At 42.7% G+C, this 20,000-nt stretch overlaps 1 protein-coding gene across 1 annotated transcript in view; it reads left to right on the top strand.

The window, feature by feature from the left end:
* LOC115541616 (mediator of RNA polymerase II transcription subunit 13-like) overlaps positions 1-20,000 on the top strand; it is a 175,349-nt gene that overhangs the window by 64,982 nt on the left and 90,367 nt on the right. The window contains exons 3-4 of the mRNA XM_030353442.1: positions 4,383-4,467; positions 8,289-8,372. Of these exons, the coding sequence (XP_030209302.1) occupies positions 4,383-4,467; positions 8,289-8,372 (169 nt within the window). The remainder of the gene's footprint in view (positions 1-4,382; positions 4,468-8,288; positions 8,373-20,000) is intronic.

Genomic DNA, 20,000 nt, shown 5'->3' with positions numbered 1-20,000 from the left:
TGCGTACAAATATACAGTCGAGGAGGAGAAAGCAGTTGGTAAACTTGTAGATTGAGCAGAAAATACTTTTTAATGTACAGTTAACCATTAAATTGACCAAGGGGCTGTATTTAAAGCTAGAAAAATAATCGTTTGCGTATCTGGCGTCCACACGAATCCACGAAAACGCATAGGGCCGTATTTCTCTTTTTGACCCTCGGCCCTGGTTTCAAAGTAGTGTGTTTTTCGGGTACCGATGACGCCGGATCCGTTTGGACGGTCGGCCTAAGCGCATCACCAAAAAGTCTTTTACGTGTAGACGGGGCCTTTGTCTTGAGTTTAGCTTGAGTGTATGCCGTACCAAAACCCAGTGTCACACTAAATGGTATGGAACCACATGTGTGGAAAGTAGAGATGCTCCGATCAGCATTATCTTTTAACTATAATCTGGATAGTTGGCAAGCACCAGTTTCTGTTCCAATAGACTCTCTTTGGATCCCCCACGTCTGAAACATCAAAGGCTCCGCAGAATGTGACTATCATATACGGTACTGAAATGTGCCTGCACTTATACTGCTGTCATTACAGTACTGAAATGTGCCTGCGGCGCCCTGCGCGCATACTGCTGTCATTGCGGTAGTAAAATGTGCCTGCGCGCATACTGCTGTCATTGCGGTAGGGAAATGTGCCTGCCCGTATACTGAGCCATGCAAGTTCTCAGTAAACGACACTGAACGTTAAACAGCCTAGTAGGAGACTTTGCTCTTCAATGTGCTTGGATTTATTTTCAATAAAGTGTTAAGCAATTTCTGTCAAGTGATCGGCTTTATTGATCAGCGCTTTTGGGGTTCTCTGATCATAATTTTCACAATTTTTTTTTTCCAATATCGGCCGATCATTATCGTCGTCCGATCAATCGGAGCATCTCTAGTGCAAAGTACTTCTTAGCTGTAACTTAGCCGTTTGATTAGATTTGTTTGGATCGAATTCCTCTATCCTCTCAATCAAAAGTAAAACAAAAAGGTTCCCAATACGCTATCATATGATTGAATGGACCAAGCTATTATGAGAACATTTCTGTTTGCTGTCTCTGCTCTGGATGAACCCAAACATAAAGCATGAGATACGGTGAGGTTTATTCGCCAAGCGGTGGACAGTTTTGCTGAATTTCTTTGTTTTTAAATTATTTTTTTGTTGTACAAAGCAAATAGATTCCAATACTCTCAGGTACTATACTTGGAAGGTGAATGGATGGTGCATGTGTATTATGGGGACCCTTACCCTAATCCTAACGCAATCCTGCTAGCAGTGGGTCAAATGTAGCACTTGAAGCAGTTTGCTGATTTGATTAATTGTATGTACTCACATGATTCTTGCAATTTCTGGGTTGTATATTTATGGTTGAAATTTGCACTCATTTTTAAATGTACCATAATGTCATAAAGTGCTGAGGTCCATTGGGGCCATGATGGACCTAGGATGTGATGCCAGCCTCACTGACAGACAAACCGGATAATTCACAATCAATAAAAGACCAATAAGGATAAGATAGATATTTGAATACCACCTGTTATTGACATCATATAGTGAATGTCGTGGTACAAGGTTGTAGTCTGTTGGGTATCGAAGATAGATCCCTGAACTCATTTATCATCATCCTATTTTAACAAACTATTAAATTCATATCCAATACAACTTTTATGCCAATACCATTTTCTGCTGATGTAACTATTGTATCTGTCCTTTACTATATTATAAGTCGAGAGAGCGATATGGAGAGAGAAAGACAGAGAGAGAGAGGGAAAAGAGAGAGATAGATGAGATAGTACAGATGTGAGAACTCTGTTGTCAAAAGGGGATGTTCTGACACCTTGACCCAACCTTGTCTGCGTGAACAAGTGTGTGATTGTTTCTGCTCTAGTGAGGGGGCACTCCCTCTTGTGGTGAGAGGCCAGCATCACCTTGGTCGGGCTAGGGAATCAAATAATGGATAGAGAGAGAGGGCAGGAGAGAGTGAACTTTGAACTAGGTGTGAGCTATCTCGCTTGAGGTTAGATGCACTGTGTGTGCCCCAACAAGCAATATAAAGTAGAGAGTAGAACGGAAGAGGGAAGAGAGAGGGAAGGACGATGGATTCAGGAGCGGGTATAGAGAGAGACAGAGAGAGCGAGAGAGAGAGAGAGAGAGAGAGAGAGAGAGAGAGAGAGAGAGAGAGAGAGAGAGAGAGAGAGAGAGAGAGAGAGGAGGAGAGGGAGAGTGTTGGGAGGAGGAGACAGATAAATAGATGAAGGCAGTTGTGGCGACCCACTTTCAGCCATGGTGTATTGTCTTTGAGGAAGGCAGTTTGCACTTTGAGGAGCTTGTGTTAAAGAAACCGCTTGTGGAGACAGCAATGCAATAACAATGTCAATGCATTAAAGATACAGTATATGGATATACACATTACACATGCACACAAACACACAAACACACACACACACATGAATAATACAACAAATATTATTATAATTAAAGCATATCAAACCTTTATCCATATTATTTTCTATCAAACCATGAATTTCATGTCAAGATGACTATCCAACGGTTTGTCATTTCATTTATTCATAATCTGAAAGCCCTGATGCAACTGCATGTAGACCCGACTGCATTATGAGTGATGGTAGTGTCGGGTTTTATAAATATCTGAGTTCAGTATTCCAATCCAGATTTAATAAGACACTTGCAGCAAGCGCAGGGAACACCAGAAGCTGCACCGTTCAATCTTAACTTTTTCCAAACAAGTGTCGTCGTTGGAACCACTATATGTATTTTATACATTTCTTCGCCAGCTTTTAGGAGTCATGAATATTCAAAGCTCTTCGGTTTGCCTCTTATGAGAGCGGCGATGTCACCTCAGAAGACTTTAGGACACTGTTCTGCTCGACATATGCACCGTCGTCATGATCCACCAGTATAATCTGAGGGCGGCGTTTTTTGTTTAGGGTTAGTGTTTTTGGGTGGAAGTGGCGTGTGCTTGAGTGGTATGTGTGTTTGTGCTTGGGAGTGTGTGTCTATATGTGTGGGCATGTGAGTGCCCATGTGAGGTTGGAATGCGTGTATGTTAGTACATGTGTGACTGCGTGTGTTTGTGCATGTGACTGTGCGTTGAAGTGTTTGTGTGTGTGTGTGTGTGTGTGTGTGTGTGTGTGTCTGTGTGTGTGTGTGTGTGTGTGTGTGTGTGTGTGTGTGTGTGTGTGTGTGTGTGTGTGTGTATGTGTGTGTGTGTGTGTGTGTGTGTGTGAGTGGCGGGGCGGTGGACAGGAAGTGCCTTACCCAGGGCACAGTCCTCTGTCTGAGAGGGAGGAGCCCTAGGACTGCTGTACAGCTGGACACAGGAAGAGGAGGAGTCAACTGGAGTGAGCTGAGTAGAGTGTGGCACACTGGAGAGGGGAGGGGAAGAACCCAGACGCATTAGTATGAGTGAGAGAGAGCGAGAGAGGGAGATAGAGGGAGTGGGAGGGGGAGAGGAAGAGGGAGAGACATACACGCAGAAAGGGAGATAGAGACAGCAAACCATGGAAAACTAATGAGCTGGATAGATATGCTGGAGACTTCTCATGGTGTCTCTCTCTCTCTCTCTCTCTCTCTCTCTCTCTCTCTCTCTCTCGCTCTCTCTCTCTCTCTCTCTCTCTCTCTCTCTCTCTCCTCTCTCTCTCTCTCTCTCTCTCTCTCTCTCTTCTCTCTCTCTGTCTCGCTCTCCTGCAGAAAGATGGCTGGAACTAGCTTTCTGTCTGAGCCCTGAAGCAGGGGTGACGGAGGGAGAGCAGGAGGGAGGAGGGATGTCAGAGGCAGTAGAACAGAGGAAGAGAGAGCCTGGGGAGGGGGAGGGGGAGCCAACAGTGGTGAAATTTGATGCCGGGGCGCCATATTCTCACCGTGAGCGTTGTCATGGTTACGCTGTAATTCTGGCGATTAAGGATATTTTTTCCGATCCTTTGCAAAGGAAGAAGACGAAGAAGAAGACATTTTTTAAAATGGCGTGATATGATAAACACAAGATGATGGAGAATAGAGGAATAAAAAAGCAACCACCTACCCCCAACCGCCCCCACAGACAAACCCCCCTCACACCCCCAACACGCCACGTCTTGACACACATCAATGTCTCTCCACAATGACAATCATTTTCTGATTAATAACCTGGACCAAAACACCATTATGACCAACACAATAACTTACATTCTTGAGCTACTGTGCACCTAAAGTGGATCATTGATTGTGGAGTCCTCTCAATATGGCGAAGTTCCTCCAAAAGGAAACCCCACTGTTGTAATAGCCCTGTTATGGTCGGCGTGGTTATCTTGTTGTTTGGTGGTTTGTTCTGAATGGTAGCTGACTCTCTGCACTGTCTTGTGTCTTGTCAGTGTCTGAGGAGGGACTCTGGGAGTGCGGACTGTCCTACGAGTGCCGAACTCTGCTCTTCAAAGCTATTCATAACCTGCTAGAGAGGTAAGAAAACGCGTTGTTGTTAATGTTATTATCAGCAGTAATATGAAAAGTAATCATCATCATTATCATTATCCTGGTACAGTTTATTTTATGACATTTATTGGTCATTTTTTTCATCATTTATTATTATAAAAAATATATATAATAAGAAATGTATACATATATTATGTTTACACATTTTTGGTTTGATTATCATTATACTTAAGTTATGGTCTACAGGCATTTCATAGGGACGCTAATGCTCCGCTATGTATATTAAAGTATTGGCGGTGGGGGCAGGCTGTGCACCGAACAGTCTTAAATACTTGAACAATAAACAAAGTGTCAAATTAAGATTTAGGTGTTGTTGAGTCTGAAGCCCTAGAAATGTCACCTAGAAGAGCAACGCTATGAATCAACAGTAAAGTAAAAGAAAGAGATAAAAAATAATCCTAAAATACCAACGCCCTTTCCTATCCACTAATTCCACAAAGGAATCAATTCAGGAATATCCCACAAAGTAGCTCAGACTAAAATCACAAGCACAAAGCACAAATGCAAACTCAAACCTGCCACTAGACAAAAGCACATTATTTTGCCATAAACGGCCGTGGCTCCAAAGTCCGCACAGGTCTATCTCATTTATTCTCAATAGGTCAGGTATGTAGTGGTTGGTTCTTCTGTTCAACAGCAGCACCAGTGATCACCATAGGGGGCAGGCCAAATTAACCTTGCATTACCTTGAAGAAACTCCTTTTGTGCTTGCTCTGTTTGAGCACAGCCGTTGATACAGGTCAAGTGTGGTCTCAAATGTCAGCTCATTGTGGTGTTGCTGCTGATGCAGTCAGTATTAATATTGTTGATAAGAATGATTCTCATCCAAATGTCGTTTCTGTTTATTTAGCTAATTCTGTCAGACTGAATTTATTTTTTCTGTGAATGTTTCTCTCTTAATTATTATTTGGCTGTAACCTACAATCTGGGAATCATTTTCTTTCCTCACAGTTGACAATCCGTAATGGTACCAGAGAGAGAGAGAGAGAGAGAGAGAGAGAGAGGGAGAGAGAGAGGGAGCGCACGTGGAGTTTTATATCAAAGAGTTCATTCATCCCCAGCTTATGATTGTGTTGTCGTGTTTACAAATTTCTTTCCCAAAAGAGAAACTCGTGCGACAAAGAAAATCACTATCAGCGAGCAGTAGATAATGCTTAATTTGCTGGATAATGTCAGACTGGTGACAGGAGATGATGCTTCTGCTGTGGTTTGACAATAAGCCGTGTTATACACTGTACTCAATGAGGGAGTACTGCAGTCGTGACGAGGCTGATAGGTTGTTTGCAGACAGCGTCACACAATGAAGCCAACATGAGATGGAGGGCAGGAAGTGTTCACTAGATTAACATACACTGGATATACATACACTGGATCTATATACATTGGATCTAAATATACTAGGTATACATATGCTGGATCTACATACACTGGAACTACATATACTAGGTATACTTACGCTTGATCTACATACGCTACATACACTGGATCTACATACACTGGACATACATACACTGGATCTACATATACTAGGTTTATATACGCTGCATCTACATACAATGGATATACATACACTGGATCTACATACACTGGATTTACATTCACTGGATCTACATATAAAGTAGGTACACATAAACTGGATCTACATAAACTGGCTCTACATAAATTGGATCTACATACGCTACAAACACTGGATCTACATACACTGGACATACATACACTGGATCTACATATACTAGGTTTATAGATCCAGTGTATTTAGATACACTGGATCTACATACACTGAATATACATTCACTGGATCTACATATACTGGATCTACATACACTGGATCTACATATATTAGGTTTATTAACGCTGGATCTACATACACTGGATGTGCATACACTGGATCTACATACACTGGATATACATTCACTGGATCTATACTAGGTTTGCATACGCTGGATCTACATACACTGAATATAGGGTTAAGACATGTGTTCAAGCCTCATGGTTTAATGATACAATGTCATTCATTGACTCAGGCAGAACCAGCGGTAGTGCTTTAGGTTTTTCCTCCCACATTTGTGAACCGAGCGTGTCAGAAGCTCAAAACGGCTTCTGCAAGCTTTCATTTGCTCTGTGTAGTATGATGTCTGGAGTAAGAGGTCACTTACTATGTTTACTCACTTGATTACAGGTACATCGTTTATATACATATAATGTATATACAGTATATATTGATATAAGGGAAAGAAGATATGTGGAGGCCTGACCCGTAAACAAGCCGATGATGTTGTTCTCATTATATGAGTTTTGTGCTCATCAGTGAATCCCTTTTGACAGATTAATAACGTAACCTCAACACATCCCTGCAGTGTGTATATACTGCATGGTCCTCCTCCTATTGGACACCGCTGACAGCCTATGAACTGAAGAATGGGCTCTGATAGAAGAGGAGAAGCAGACGCTGTTCAGGGGAATTCAAGTGAAGGGGCGATAGAGACACAAGATACAGTGTCTGGTTGGGTTGCCAACGCTGAATAGGAGAGCAGGATATAATGAGGCCACTGGGCGCCATATCTGGGCTCCGGCACCGTTACTGAGGGGAGGAGGAGAGTGTGTATGTGGGGAGGGGGTTACAAAATGCTAATGTATATCTCCCCCCTCTCTCCCCCAACCAAGGTGAGAGGAGACGCTGGGGAGTTTTACTACAGCACACTCATATAAAATTCATGCAAAGGGTATTATGTGTTATACATATAATTGGAAAAATCTGTTACACGATGAGCTTAGTTTTCGAGTAAAGGGCTGATTATGATCCCACGTTCACGCAACGCAAGGGGGTTACAGACCCGTCACGTCCTTGTGGACCCTCCTTGCGCCCACCGCAAGGGCCTGACGTGCGCCTCACGGAAATTGTAACCTTCCATCGAGGCGACGCAGCAGCAAGGGCTGTGATTGGTCCGCTCACTAAACCCAACGCAGAACCAAAACATGTTCACGACTGCGTCGAAGCGTCTGCGGGGTCCTTGCGTTGAGTGAATGTGGGACCATAAACAGCCCTTAAGGGAATAAGTGGCATCATTTGGGGATGCTTGTGCATCAATTAGAGTAAGTGATGTGTAATAAACTAAGTATTCATTTAGAATTTTGATTAAAGCGACCAATACGATTACAAGCCATTATTTTATCCATTATTTTCTTAATTGAATTCCATTCTTTGTTGATTATTTCCAATACACAGACACACACAACATAGTAATCTATAAAAGTTTAGGCTCACAAGTCAGTCTCTAAACTCTTGGCTGAACTTAAAACTGGGTCCAAACAGAGTTTAAAAAGAATCTGCCTTGCAGCAACCATCACTAGTCTTTGGGGCAGCCCTTTTTATGGGCGGGGCATGCATGGACGTGTGTGCTTGTAAAACTGCTTGTAAAGATCGTATCAACACGATCATCCCTTGGCGTTAAACATTTTACAAATATTTAAATAAAGTCTATGGAAATCCTTAATTTCCCCAATCTTGTGGAATGAGCACACATACGATGGAAAGGAATGAAATAATGATGTGTTTCTTGTCCATTTCCAATGTTTAAAAAGCTCTCTCCGTGACGTGCTGCGAGAGTATGACAGTTGGTTGATGAAAGTAATAATGATTAAACAAGGACACCTTCCTTTGCTCAGACTAAACATTTGCATCTAGTTATTGGTGTTTAAATAAACAGCAGCCTGTCTGGTCATACACAGTTCCATTTGGTCATTTGGTTGTATAACTTAACTTTCTGCCTTCACTTTTTCTCTTGCAGGTGCTTAATGGAAAAAGATTTTGTAAGGATTGGGAAGTGGTTCTTTAAGCCACATCACCTGGGCGAAATGCCTGGGGGAAATAGGTAAATATTGCCCCCCCCCCCCCCCCCCCCCCCCCCCCCCACACACACACACACACACACACACACACACATACACACACGCACACACACACAAGCATGATAGCAGGACTAAAATCTGTGCGTGTGTGTGGGTGTTCACTTGTTGCTTTTTTACTTTTACAATTTGGCACAGTTTATTTCAAGATCCTAGAATAAAAAATTAAGGAATAAAGAAAATATCAAGGCAGCAAGACCTGTTGAATGCAGTAGTATTAAGCGTAACATATTTAATTGAATAGATTTATATTCAGGGACTATCAGTAACATATAATATATGTTACTGATAGTAACATATATTATATGTTATATGACAATAAATGTCATATTACCATCAACTTTACCATTGGGTTTTTGCAAGTAATATTTGGGTTCCAGGGAAATTGTAAAACTTATTTATAATATAAAAAGTAAATTGTTAGGCGTACTTTCTCTGACATAAAGGGAATTACAAAAATAAGCCAACGCCAAGGATTCTATGACATACTCAGAAAGCAAACTCGGGTCTCCTGTACGACAGTGCAAGTGCCAGACCACTCCCAATTGCTGGTTCACAAATTTTATAGAATACATAGGTTTCAATAAAAACGTTTTTTAGAAAAATATCCACAATAACAATAGACAGCAATTCATTCAATTATTTATTTGCATAATTTAATCTCAGACCCTTAGTGAAAAATATACACTGTTTGTAGTTCATATATGTACATTTATGACAAAATCGTGAGGACTAGGCTTGGCACCTTCTGCTGGTACACTTGTTGCCGACAGATGGGACTTCTCTGAAACCACTGATGAAGTAAGCCTGACAGGTAACCTGCTTCCGACCAGGTTCGTTTTGTTGGATAAAATTGCCATGGTTACTTAGTGGAGATTCCCTTAAGTCATGTTAATGGAACGCAACTCTGGTTGAAAATAGCGAGGCTAAGTTAAATAAGCCCGGTTTTGCCTTTAGCTTGGTTGATGGTATACCCCTCTGGTTCTTATTGTGTGAGCGTGTTGTGCATGTTGACTACTTGAATACAACACACTTCATTGTTTTGAGTTTGGTTCTTCATGGTTTTGCTCAAAGTCGTTGTTTTTGTAATTTCATAATACAATGTAGACTCACAAGTCAGTCTCTAAATGCATCACTCAACTGACTGAATTAACGCAGGACACAATTGGAAACAATTCACAACCACAAAAATCTTTCGAGCAGAACCAATCAAAGCTATTCAGGGTAGCTTGTTTACTTGTAAATTCTGTCATACTAGCAACCTGCATTATGGGATGACTACTTTTTAATGCACATGCATAAAAAAACCTTAATCCTTCATCATGAAACCATGACACATTGCCCTCTTCCCCTTCACTGTCTTTAGTTCTTTGAGGGATTTCTTTGGGATTCACAGTTTTCTTTTAAAAAGGGGAGGAGTGTGTAGGAGTCAGGAGATGAAGGATGATATAGTAAGAGGGAAGGATATGTTCCCTCCATCCAACATATATGGAAAAAAACATGGGTTTGAAGGTCCTGGTCTCCTCCCCCCTATCTCTCTCTCTCTCTCTCTCTCTCTCTCTCTCTCTCCTCTCTCTCTCTCTCTCTCTCTCCTCTCTCTCTCTCTCTCCTCTTTTGCTCTTCCTCTGCTCTTCCTCTGCTTTTCCTCTCCCCTCTTCTGCTCTTCCTCATTCTCTCCCTCTCTCCATCTGTCTCTCCCTCCCTCTCTCTCTCTCCCCCCCCACCTCTCTCTTTCTCCCTTTCCCTCCTCCTCTGCTCTCCCTCTCTCTCCCTCTCTCTCCCTCCCTCTATGTTGCTCTACCTCCCTTCCTCTCTCTCTCCCTCCTCTGCTCTCCCTCTTTCTTCCACTCTCCCTCCTTTCCTCCCTCTCTCCCCTGTTAAGAAAGATGGGGTGCTGTGACTTGACCATCCTTGACTCCACTTTGTCTTTTTGTATGTGTGTGTGTGTGTGTGTGTGTGTGTGTGTGTGTGTGTGTGTGTGTACGCATGTGTGTATGTGCATCCATGTGTTAGAGATGGTTAGCCCGGTGTAGACAAGCAGTGTGCAGGGAATTCTCGGAGGATTGAGCTCTCTTAAAGTGCCTCACGCTGCCATCTCGCTCTTTTTTGTTTGCATACAAAGCACACGTGGAGATGGGTGTCAGTTCAAGTATGAAGGGATAATCCAACGCTTGTGGAAAGTGCATGAGGGCGTTATCACTAAGGCTCCCCAGCAAGCGTGTTTGTATCTGTGTGTGTGTGTTTGTGCGTGTGTACGTGTGTGTGTGTGTGTGTGTGTGTGTATATGTCTGTCTGTTTGTATCTTTGTGTGTTTGTATCTGTATGTGTCTGTGTGTGTGTGTGTGTGTGTGTGTTTGTTTGTTTCTGTGTGTGCATGTGTGTATGTATCTGTGTGTGTGTGTGTGTGTGTGTGTGCGTGTGCGTGTATGTGTGTGTCTGTCGATCTGTGTGTGTGTGTGTGTGTGTGTATCTTTGAGTGTTTGTATTTGTGTGTGTGTGTGTTTGTATCTGTGTGTGTGTGTCTGTGTTTGTGTGTGGCTGTGAGTGTGTTGATGTGTATTTTGTAGACCACCTGATTCCCTTTCTGTTTGACAGCTCTGTCTTAAGTATCTTGTTACGCCCCCTGCTGTGCATTCCACCGTGTCCCCGTCCCGCTGTGAATTATTGAACGCACTGCTCTAGGGATAGACATGGATGGAAAGCCAGAGAGAGAGCCAGAGAGAGAAGCACACTGATTCATATTTAGTCAGAAACATACTTGTTCAGTGTACGACTTGCCCTCATGAGCCAAAGATATCAGATTGGCGTTAGCTCAGGAACAAAATTATCCCCCCATTCGGAAATACAGCTAACAACTAGAGATATGACAATATCACACGAGAGGGAGTGCTGTTGTACTGAATATCAGCACGGCTTTGAGTCGGTAGTAGATACGAGGCCGGAGGCCGAGTGCCGAAGATAATCACAGCCGTGCTGATATTCAGTAAAACAGCACAACCTTGGATGTGAAATTGCTCTATTTGGTCTACAGTTAACAGAAATATGCAACAACAGATTATGATTTTTTATAGACTCGCAACTGAATTGGGACTGAACTGTTGCCAAGCAACACAAAAAACACACTAGCTAGTTAATAACATTAACGGTCATTTAGAACGGAGTGATATATGTAAGGGATAATGCCCGCGTTTCACAATCCAAATCTAAAGCTTTTCACAAGCCATAACTTGTTTCCCTGGTAACGCCTGAGGGTTTGACTAATACCTGGAACAACCATTACCCTCCCGAAAGGTTCTTATGCAACGGAAACGTTGTTCACTCCTTCAGTAATTAAGATGGACCTTAGCTACGACGTGGCAACGGGAGGTATTCTAGTCCGCTGAGCCAGAGAGCTAACGTTATGCATTGTACATATTTATAAATCGAAATTCGTCCCAGCCTTTATACCACAGATACTCTAGGGCAGTGGTTCTCAACCTCTTTTGAGCAAACGCCCCCCAGACCTTACCCTGATCCTCTGGCCTTAAAAGTTGTCAGTGCATCGTTTTTCATTGATTTTGCGTTGGTCACTAATAGCAATGAATGCCCTCTGAGTCGGTTGTTTTAGTGAATGAATATTCATGACATGCAATCTCCAGAGAGAGAGAGAGAGAGGATAGAGAGAGAGAGAGAGAGAGAAGAGGCCAAGAAAGAAGGAGTTGAGGAAGAAAAGGTTGGATTGAACATTCATTCAACGTGACCGTGGTGCGGGCCCTCCCGCGACTTCCCCGTCGTGCCGCGGCACCCTGCGGCCCGGGCACCCTGACCTTGGGCACCGCGACCACTCCGCGTCTCCTGCGACTCCCGCCATGCCCGTGAGAACCACGGCACCCGCGGGCCCGGGCAACGCGGACTCCACGAAAACAGATCGCACGCAGAGGCCCAGTAAGGCTTATATATTTTGTATTTGAAATGCAACAGCCTTTTCGTGGAGGACTACGCTCAGAGCAGCTGGAACTGAAGGAGGAAAACGGGCTATGAAACACCAAACAAATTGATATTTTTTTCGGTGCTATCGGCCATTGTGGATTGTGTTGTGTTGGTTATTGAACTGTTAACCCCGCGAACTTGGGTTATGTTTATCTGCATACTATAGAGATCATGACGATACCGCGCTGTATTATCAATGTTCCACTGCGCATAGACATTAAAAAGTAGCTGAGACGGTAGAGGGGTTAGAAACCAATAAATGAAAATAGGCTATTTATTTCAGGTAGCCTATTATTTCACCAAAAAAAAATAATAATTAAAATCCCCCCCCAAAAATGGAATCACGTTCCCACCGCCCCCCTAGGTTGTGCGAACGCCCCCGTTGAGAAACCATGCTCTAGGGTATATAGCAAATTACCGCGTTGTCTGATTACAGTTTAATTCATTTCTCACAATTTACCAGCTCTCGTTTTGAAGACCGAATCACAACGCCATTTGTTTCATTGGGAATCGCGACGGCCTATACTTTCAACATAAAGTGTACATATTTATAATTTGAAATTCATCCCAGCATTTATTCCACAGATACTCTAGGGTCTATAGCATATAACCTCGTTGTCTGATTAGAGTTTAATGCATTTTTCACAATTTACCAGTTTTGAAGGCTGAACAGACAATTTGACTGGAACTACTTAGCAGGTGTTAATGCAAAACCTGCAGCCAATCAGAATCGAGTATTCCCCCAGACAGTGGTATAAGTATAGTTAAAAGTCCCAGTGCTTTTGTACTCTCTATAAAGTAAGTAAAGGAATATTAGTGGGCTATTCCCCACTATTCACGGAGCCTGAAGTGAATAATTGTTTTAGAATAAACTACACGTGAACACTTTTTCCGGGATAGATTTGTTTTTATTAGTGGTTTATTTTATTTAAGCGTGAAGAGACGACCCTCACGCAATATCCCGAGTTTCAGATCTCTATCTTGGGATATAGCCCAATATCCCAAGATAGCGAACCAATGTAATTGCGCCATCTTAGGAGGTTCACATATACTAATCTCCATTATTCAATAGCAAGGTGTGAAGTTGTCTTTGCTGTCGCCACATTTGATTCTTTTTTCTCGCTGTATGTCTGAATCCCATTCAAACCCTTAGCAGGCCTTCAATTACCAGCAGGGGGCGCCCAAGGGGCCCCACGCCCCACACCCAGGGGCCATAAACCCAGGGGCCCCACACCCCCAACCAGGGGCCCCACGCTCCACTCCCACGCTAAGGCTCTCTACCACTCTCTACCGCTACCTCTCTCTACCTCTCTCTACTGCTCTCTCTACCTCTATCTACTGCTCTCTACCTCTCTCTACTGCTCTCTCTACCTCTCTCTACCTCTACTCAGTGCCGCTGCTAGCTATTTTGGGGCCCTAAGCATAACTCTTTTTTGGCCCCCCCCCCCCCCCCCATTTTATTAAAACGCAAAGGTTTAATCTGCTTTGTAAACACAGTTCACAGAACAGCCAAAACATACATACAGTACACACACGTATTGGAATGTCCAAAATCTTTTAAATTAAATAGTTATCCATAAATACAAACTTAAAACCAGAAGTATACAAGTAAGAAAAATTATTCTATGAAGCAAAGATTTACAAGCAGAAACTAATTTACACAAATATTTACACACTTTACTTGTAAACACACTATATAGCAGCCAGAACACACACAATAGTACAAACAAGAACAGTCAATCTTCTTAAAAAAACTAAGAATTTAGAGGATTGAAAGTCAAACTTTACCTTACTTTGTAAACACAGTAGAATATGTAGAACAGCTAAAACACACATTCAAGTAAAGTGCAAAATCTTCTTTGACCAAATGTTATCAAAATAAACCAAAGACATCATTTTTGAGAGAGCCATAATACTGTATGGATCAAACATTTCCACCAGTTTTGGGAGGCTCTATAGAGGCACACGTCTGCATTTCTTGGCTGCAAAATCACAGATTAGGTCATCATATGACAGCTTCTGAGCCACTTCAACCATTGATGCTGATGACAGCAAGACCACTTAGACGTTTCCTGCCCCATTGTAGAACGTAAGGTATGTTTTAATGAGCTTCAGTTTTGAAAAACTTCGCTCAGCAGACGCAACTGTAACAGGGAGAGTTAATGCGATTCGAAGAGCAACCAAGAGATTTGGAAACACCTCTTGAAGGCTTTTCTCATGGAGAAATGTGAGCAACTCCAAGGCAGTTGTCTGTGGTGGCAGTTGTGGAAGGTTGATCATTTCCTGAAACATCTCAAGTCCATCAAAATCAGAACTTCCTTTCTCAGTCAGTGTCTTCTGCATTTCACTGCAGTTTCTTTGGAAGTCCTCCTTTGACATTCCGTCAACTCTGCTGAAATCAAGCAGCACTCCAAATTTGTCTCTGACCTGGGACATGGTCTCAAAACGCTCCTGCAGTGACATCAAAGCTGAGTCCACAACACTATTAGAAAAATGTTACCTCAAGCCTTTTGAGGGCATCACTGAAGGCCTTGTCAGCAGCCTCATATGCAAACTGCCTTTTTGTGTTCCTGAGCCTTTTCTCCTTAAGCTCTGGCTCTATGTTCATGGCCTCGCAAAGGTCCTTGGCAGTGGACACTGCCTCAGCAAACCCAGAGTGCCTGTATCTGGAGAGGGAGGTTTTGGCATTGTCAATGAGGCCTGACAGCAATGTCCAAGCTGCATTGAACTACTCTGCCGAAGTTTGTTCACTTGGTTTAGTGGACGTAAGAATTTCACGACCAGACAACAGAACAGATCAGAAATCTAAAAGAGGCCACCTCTTCTGCTAGGGCTTGAGCCTCTATTTTTGCGACTGGGGTCATTGAACTGTTTCCCTAGCCTCAGATGAGCGCATTTCTAATTTCTTTAATTTGGCTTCTGGCAGCTGTGACACTCTTAAGCCTGCTCTCCCACCTCACATCACTCCATGATTTGACAGTCAGGTTGACGTGTTTTGTCAAGATGCTCCATCGCTGTGTAGCTCCTGAGAAGAAACAAAATAGCTTCTGCAAATATCCAAAAAAGCCAGTGGCATCCCTGGACGACTTGGCAGCATCAGCTATGACCAGATTCATGGAATGAGCTGCGCAAGGAACAAACAACGCCCTTGAATTAAATTGTAGCAGTCGGGCTTGAACTCCTTGCTTCTTCCCCTTCATGTTTGCTCCATTGTCATAGGACTGACCACGGCAATCATCAAATGGAACGTTGAGTTCCTTCAACTTGTCTAGAAGGACAGTAGACAGGTTCAGGCCAGTTGTTTCAACAACCTCCATATACCCAAGGACATAAAATAATATTTTGCTTCCTTGTTCTCCATCACAGGATCAAAGCTGGCTAAAAGCTCCACTTCCTTCAAGAAGTTGCCATTGTCTGGCTCATACAGACACTGTGAAGAGCCTCTGAATGACAAATTCCTTGAGGCAAGAGATAGGGTTATTGCAAGTAGGCGTTTGAGAACATCTCGCCACTTTCTTTTTTCTGCCTCCAGCAATGTCAGTTCCTGGTGGTCTATTGTTAATTTTTTTTGTAAACGCATGTCCAGTTTTCTCCATTTAAACATGCACTGGGCATGGTCTGAGCTGCATTCATGACTCTTTAGTCTACTGTTAATGTTGGACCAGTCACTGTAGCCCTCATCTGCAGTCAGCTTAATGGGTTTCAAGCTGAAAAGCTTACACGCAAAACAGAACACAGCATTTGCTTGTTGCGAGTAAACAAGCCAACTTCTTTTGACTTTCTCTCCATTTGTGAGTGTTTTGAATTGAAGGCTACTATGAAATGCCCTGCCATCTAGTCCCCTTGGAAAATTAAAATCTGATGGGATTTTAAATGGACCTCTTCGTACCATTTCAACGCGATCCGCATCTATAACATGTGGCGGCCAAAGAGCAGGATCAGTTTGAGGGGGCACACAGGTCTCTACATTGTCACAGACTGATGGACTCTCAATGACACTTGTGCTTTCAGAGGTGGTGGTTCTCTGCGGATCTGTTCCTAAACTGCTGGTTGAGGGTTGTTGATCATCCTGGCTTGGTGCGGTGGTGATGTCTACAGACCTGCAAGACGGTTGCTCCTCCTCTGCATCTTCGTCTTGGTCACGTGCTCCCACTTGAACAAATTTCAGCATAGACCCTGCAATAATTTAGAAATACAACGAAAAAGGATCAGTATAGAAAGAGACAAAAATATTCAAACAAAGAATCTTAAGAATTATAAGAATTAAGAATTATAAACATTTAAAACTAAGGTGCTCTCCCCCTTTATTTATCAACTATTTGATAAATGTAATCTAAATAAATAGCATAATAGAATGTAAAGTAAAGTAACATTTAGCTGGCGTCAGTTCAAGTCAATTCAAGTCTTTTATTGTCAGATGCACAGAACAACAGAGTCAAGACTGGGCACTGAAATTCTTAGGACAGGACACCGTACCACACTACCATAACATTACAAGACATAAGATAACATATAAGTACTCCACGTGATATAACAACATAACTTAACAAACGATATACCTATGAAAGAGAAATAATAGTAGACCTACTAGATAAACATATTGCACAATATGCAATATAGATACTAAACATAAATACACGCACTAAACAGATACACATACGTACCTACATGTCTTTCACTATCTGCTAGAGCTATACTGAACATAGGCTAGTTAGGCCTACTTGTAAAATGCATAATGTTTAACAGTAAAATCTCAATTTAGCTTGCACCTAGGGTTGCCAACTTCCTAAACCCCAAATGAGGGACACTTTTCTTCCAGGTGCGCAAACGCGCCAACAGCTGACCAACAATAATGGAAATTGCAAGGTTTCATTAGCCATACCATGAACCTATTAAATTCAGTGTTATTTTGGCAAAACAACTACTGTACTTGCTTGGATGTATTGTTCATAATAATAGTCAAGACAATCATTACAAGTTTCTCTCAAATTTCATTTTGTTTTCGTTGAAATAGCATTAGACCTGTTTAGCATAGACTCCTGGTTGCTATGGTTATCTAGGTGCTATGCTAGCTAGCTAGCTAGCTAAGGGAACTTTTAATACCCTTTAACGATCTAAATGTAAGATTTCCGTTTGCATGAAATTATAGCTAGTTATCTAGCTAATGTTATAGTCTCCTCGATTTAATTTCTACAATTATAATGGGTGCTTGAGAAACGTCGTATGAACGAGTTCATGTTCATGAGTTAAATGTATTATTATTATTATTATATTCACACATCTAAACACCAGTTCATCATGTCTAAATAATTCTGATATGAAATATGAAAACAACAATGTGCAAGCTTCCAATTTAATCGTGATTTAAGATACTTAGATCGCTAAAAGTTTCACCTTTTCGTGCTGGCGTTACAAATGCTTGTTGTGGAGAGGAGTGCAGGTGAGAGCCGCTTGTCTCCAGGGCACAGACACTAAACTGTTAAATTTTTCTCTTTTCACGGATACAAATAAAAAAGGCTGTGATTGTAATACGGGACTGCAGCTGTCCCTGACGCTGACGGGACAAATCAAAATCATAATTCGGGATTTCCCGGACAATTCGGGACAGTTGGCAACCCTTCTTGCACCTAAGTTATAACATATTTGAGTGTGCTAACATTAACAATAACGTTAGCTAGTTCGAGGTGTATGCATAGGCTAACCATTCAATTAGCAGCACATTTCCTGTATTTTACAATGATTAAACATGGACTTACCTGATAGTGATGCAAAGGATTCATCTCGCTGTTTCCTTTTCTTTCTTTTTTCTGCCCCTGACTCATGCGATCTTTTCGAGGCCATTCCGAAAAGTTGACATAGCTTCCTGTCAAGTTCGCTGTCAAGTTCGCCTGGCCACTTTAGACAGGGCAACCACCGCGAGCTTGGGATGTTGCATGTGTATTTGTGTGGGGGGGGGGGGGACCATCGTAACTTTCTTTTGAGCAATTAAATATATCTCTTGTTCTGCCTGTTTTGTGATATGCATGGCTAAAAGGTGCCTTATATTTCTATACTGAAATAATATCGGCATTATTATTATTATTATAACTATGATGATTTTTTTTTAAAGTTGCCTATTTTTGGGGCCCCCCTCAGGACTTGAGGCCCTACGCGCAGCGCGTAGTGCGCGTTATGGGAGCGGCGGCACTGCCTCTACTGCTCTCTACCTCTCGCTACTTCTCTCTCTCTACCTCTCTTTACTGCTCTCTCTACTGCTCTCTAACTCTCTCTACTGCTCTATCTACTGCTCTCTAACTATCTATACTGCTCTCTACCTCTCTCTACCTCTCTTTACCTCTCTCTACTGCTCTCTCTACTGCTCTCTACAGCTCTCTCTACTGCTCTCTACCTCTCTCTACCTGCTCTCTCTCTACTGCTCTCTACCTCTCTTTACCTGCTCTCTCTCTCTCTCTACTCTCCCTACTGCTCTCTCTCTACTGCTCTCTACCTCTCTCTACCTGCTCTCTCTCTACTGCTCTCTACCTCTCTCTACCTGCTCTCTCTCTACTGCTCTCTACCTCTCTCTACTGCTCTCTCTCTACTGCTCTCTACCTCTCTCGCTCTACCTCTCTCTACTGCTCTCTACCCTTCTCTACCTCTCTACCTCTCTCTACTGCTCTCTACCTCTCTCTACCTCTCTCTACCTCTCTCTCACTACTGCTCTATATACCTCTCTCTCTCTCTTGCTCTCTATTGCTCTGTGTCTCGCTTTGTTTCTCTCCGTTTCTCTCTCTCTTTCGCTCTCCTTCTGGAAGAGGAGGAGCTTCCTAGGTTGGTAAGCTGTTGCATCAGAGTCTAAGGGGAGAGATGAGAGGAGAAGGGAAGTGACTTAGTGGAAGCATGTATAGGGAAGGGTTTTAAACTCTATATTACTGTTTATGACAGTAATGTGCATCTCCTGTACGTACCTCACAAAAAGTGTTCCTTCACCTGGCGTGGGGAAACCTGCACATTGATGGGGTCCCTCTGTGTATCTGGTACCCCCTATCAAAGGGAGGTTCATGTTTATGAGGACACCGTAAAGTATGGTACAACTACCATGTTTATACGTGGAATGCAATCTGTTTAGATCATTATATTATATTATTATACCACCCATCTCCTCCTTTACCTACTCTCCCTCTCCTCTCCTCTTGTCTCCTTGCCTCACATCCCTTCATCTATGTACGAGAGGTTTCAAGGCGGAATATTAGAATTCACAAAATCTGGATTGGTCGTGTAAGCGTGCTTCGCTGCAGCGACATGAGGGAAAAATAAATAAATACAACTTATATGGAAACGGATTTGGGCGGCTGGCTGACTGGCTTGAATGAATGACCGCCTCCTGGATGGCTGAATAAATAGCTGGCTTTTGTGGCCAGCAGACAGCTGGGGGAGGTGGGCTGTTGGGTACACTGGAACTCATCTGCTGCAGCTGATCCCTCTGGCCCAGAGGGATGAGACACATATCAGCCATTGCCGAAATGGGCAAGCGACTGACGACCTGTTGGTAGCAGTTTATTCACTAGTCATTCACCAGTTATAGTGAACGACTAGCGAATAAATGGCACTGGCTCCACTGAACGGGACGTGAGGTTTTAGGATGT

The sequence above is a fragment of the Gadus morhua genome, chromosome 4, assembly GCF_902167405.1.
Source record: "Gadus morhua chromosome 4, gadMor3.0, whole genome shotgun sequence".
Lineage (NCBI taxonomy): Eukaryota > Metazoa > Chordata > Actinopteri > Gadiformes > Gadidae > Gadus > Gadus morhua.
This window is presented reverse-complemented; position numbering and strand designations above follow the sequence as displayed.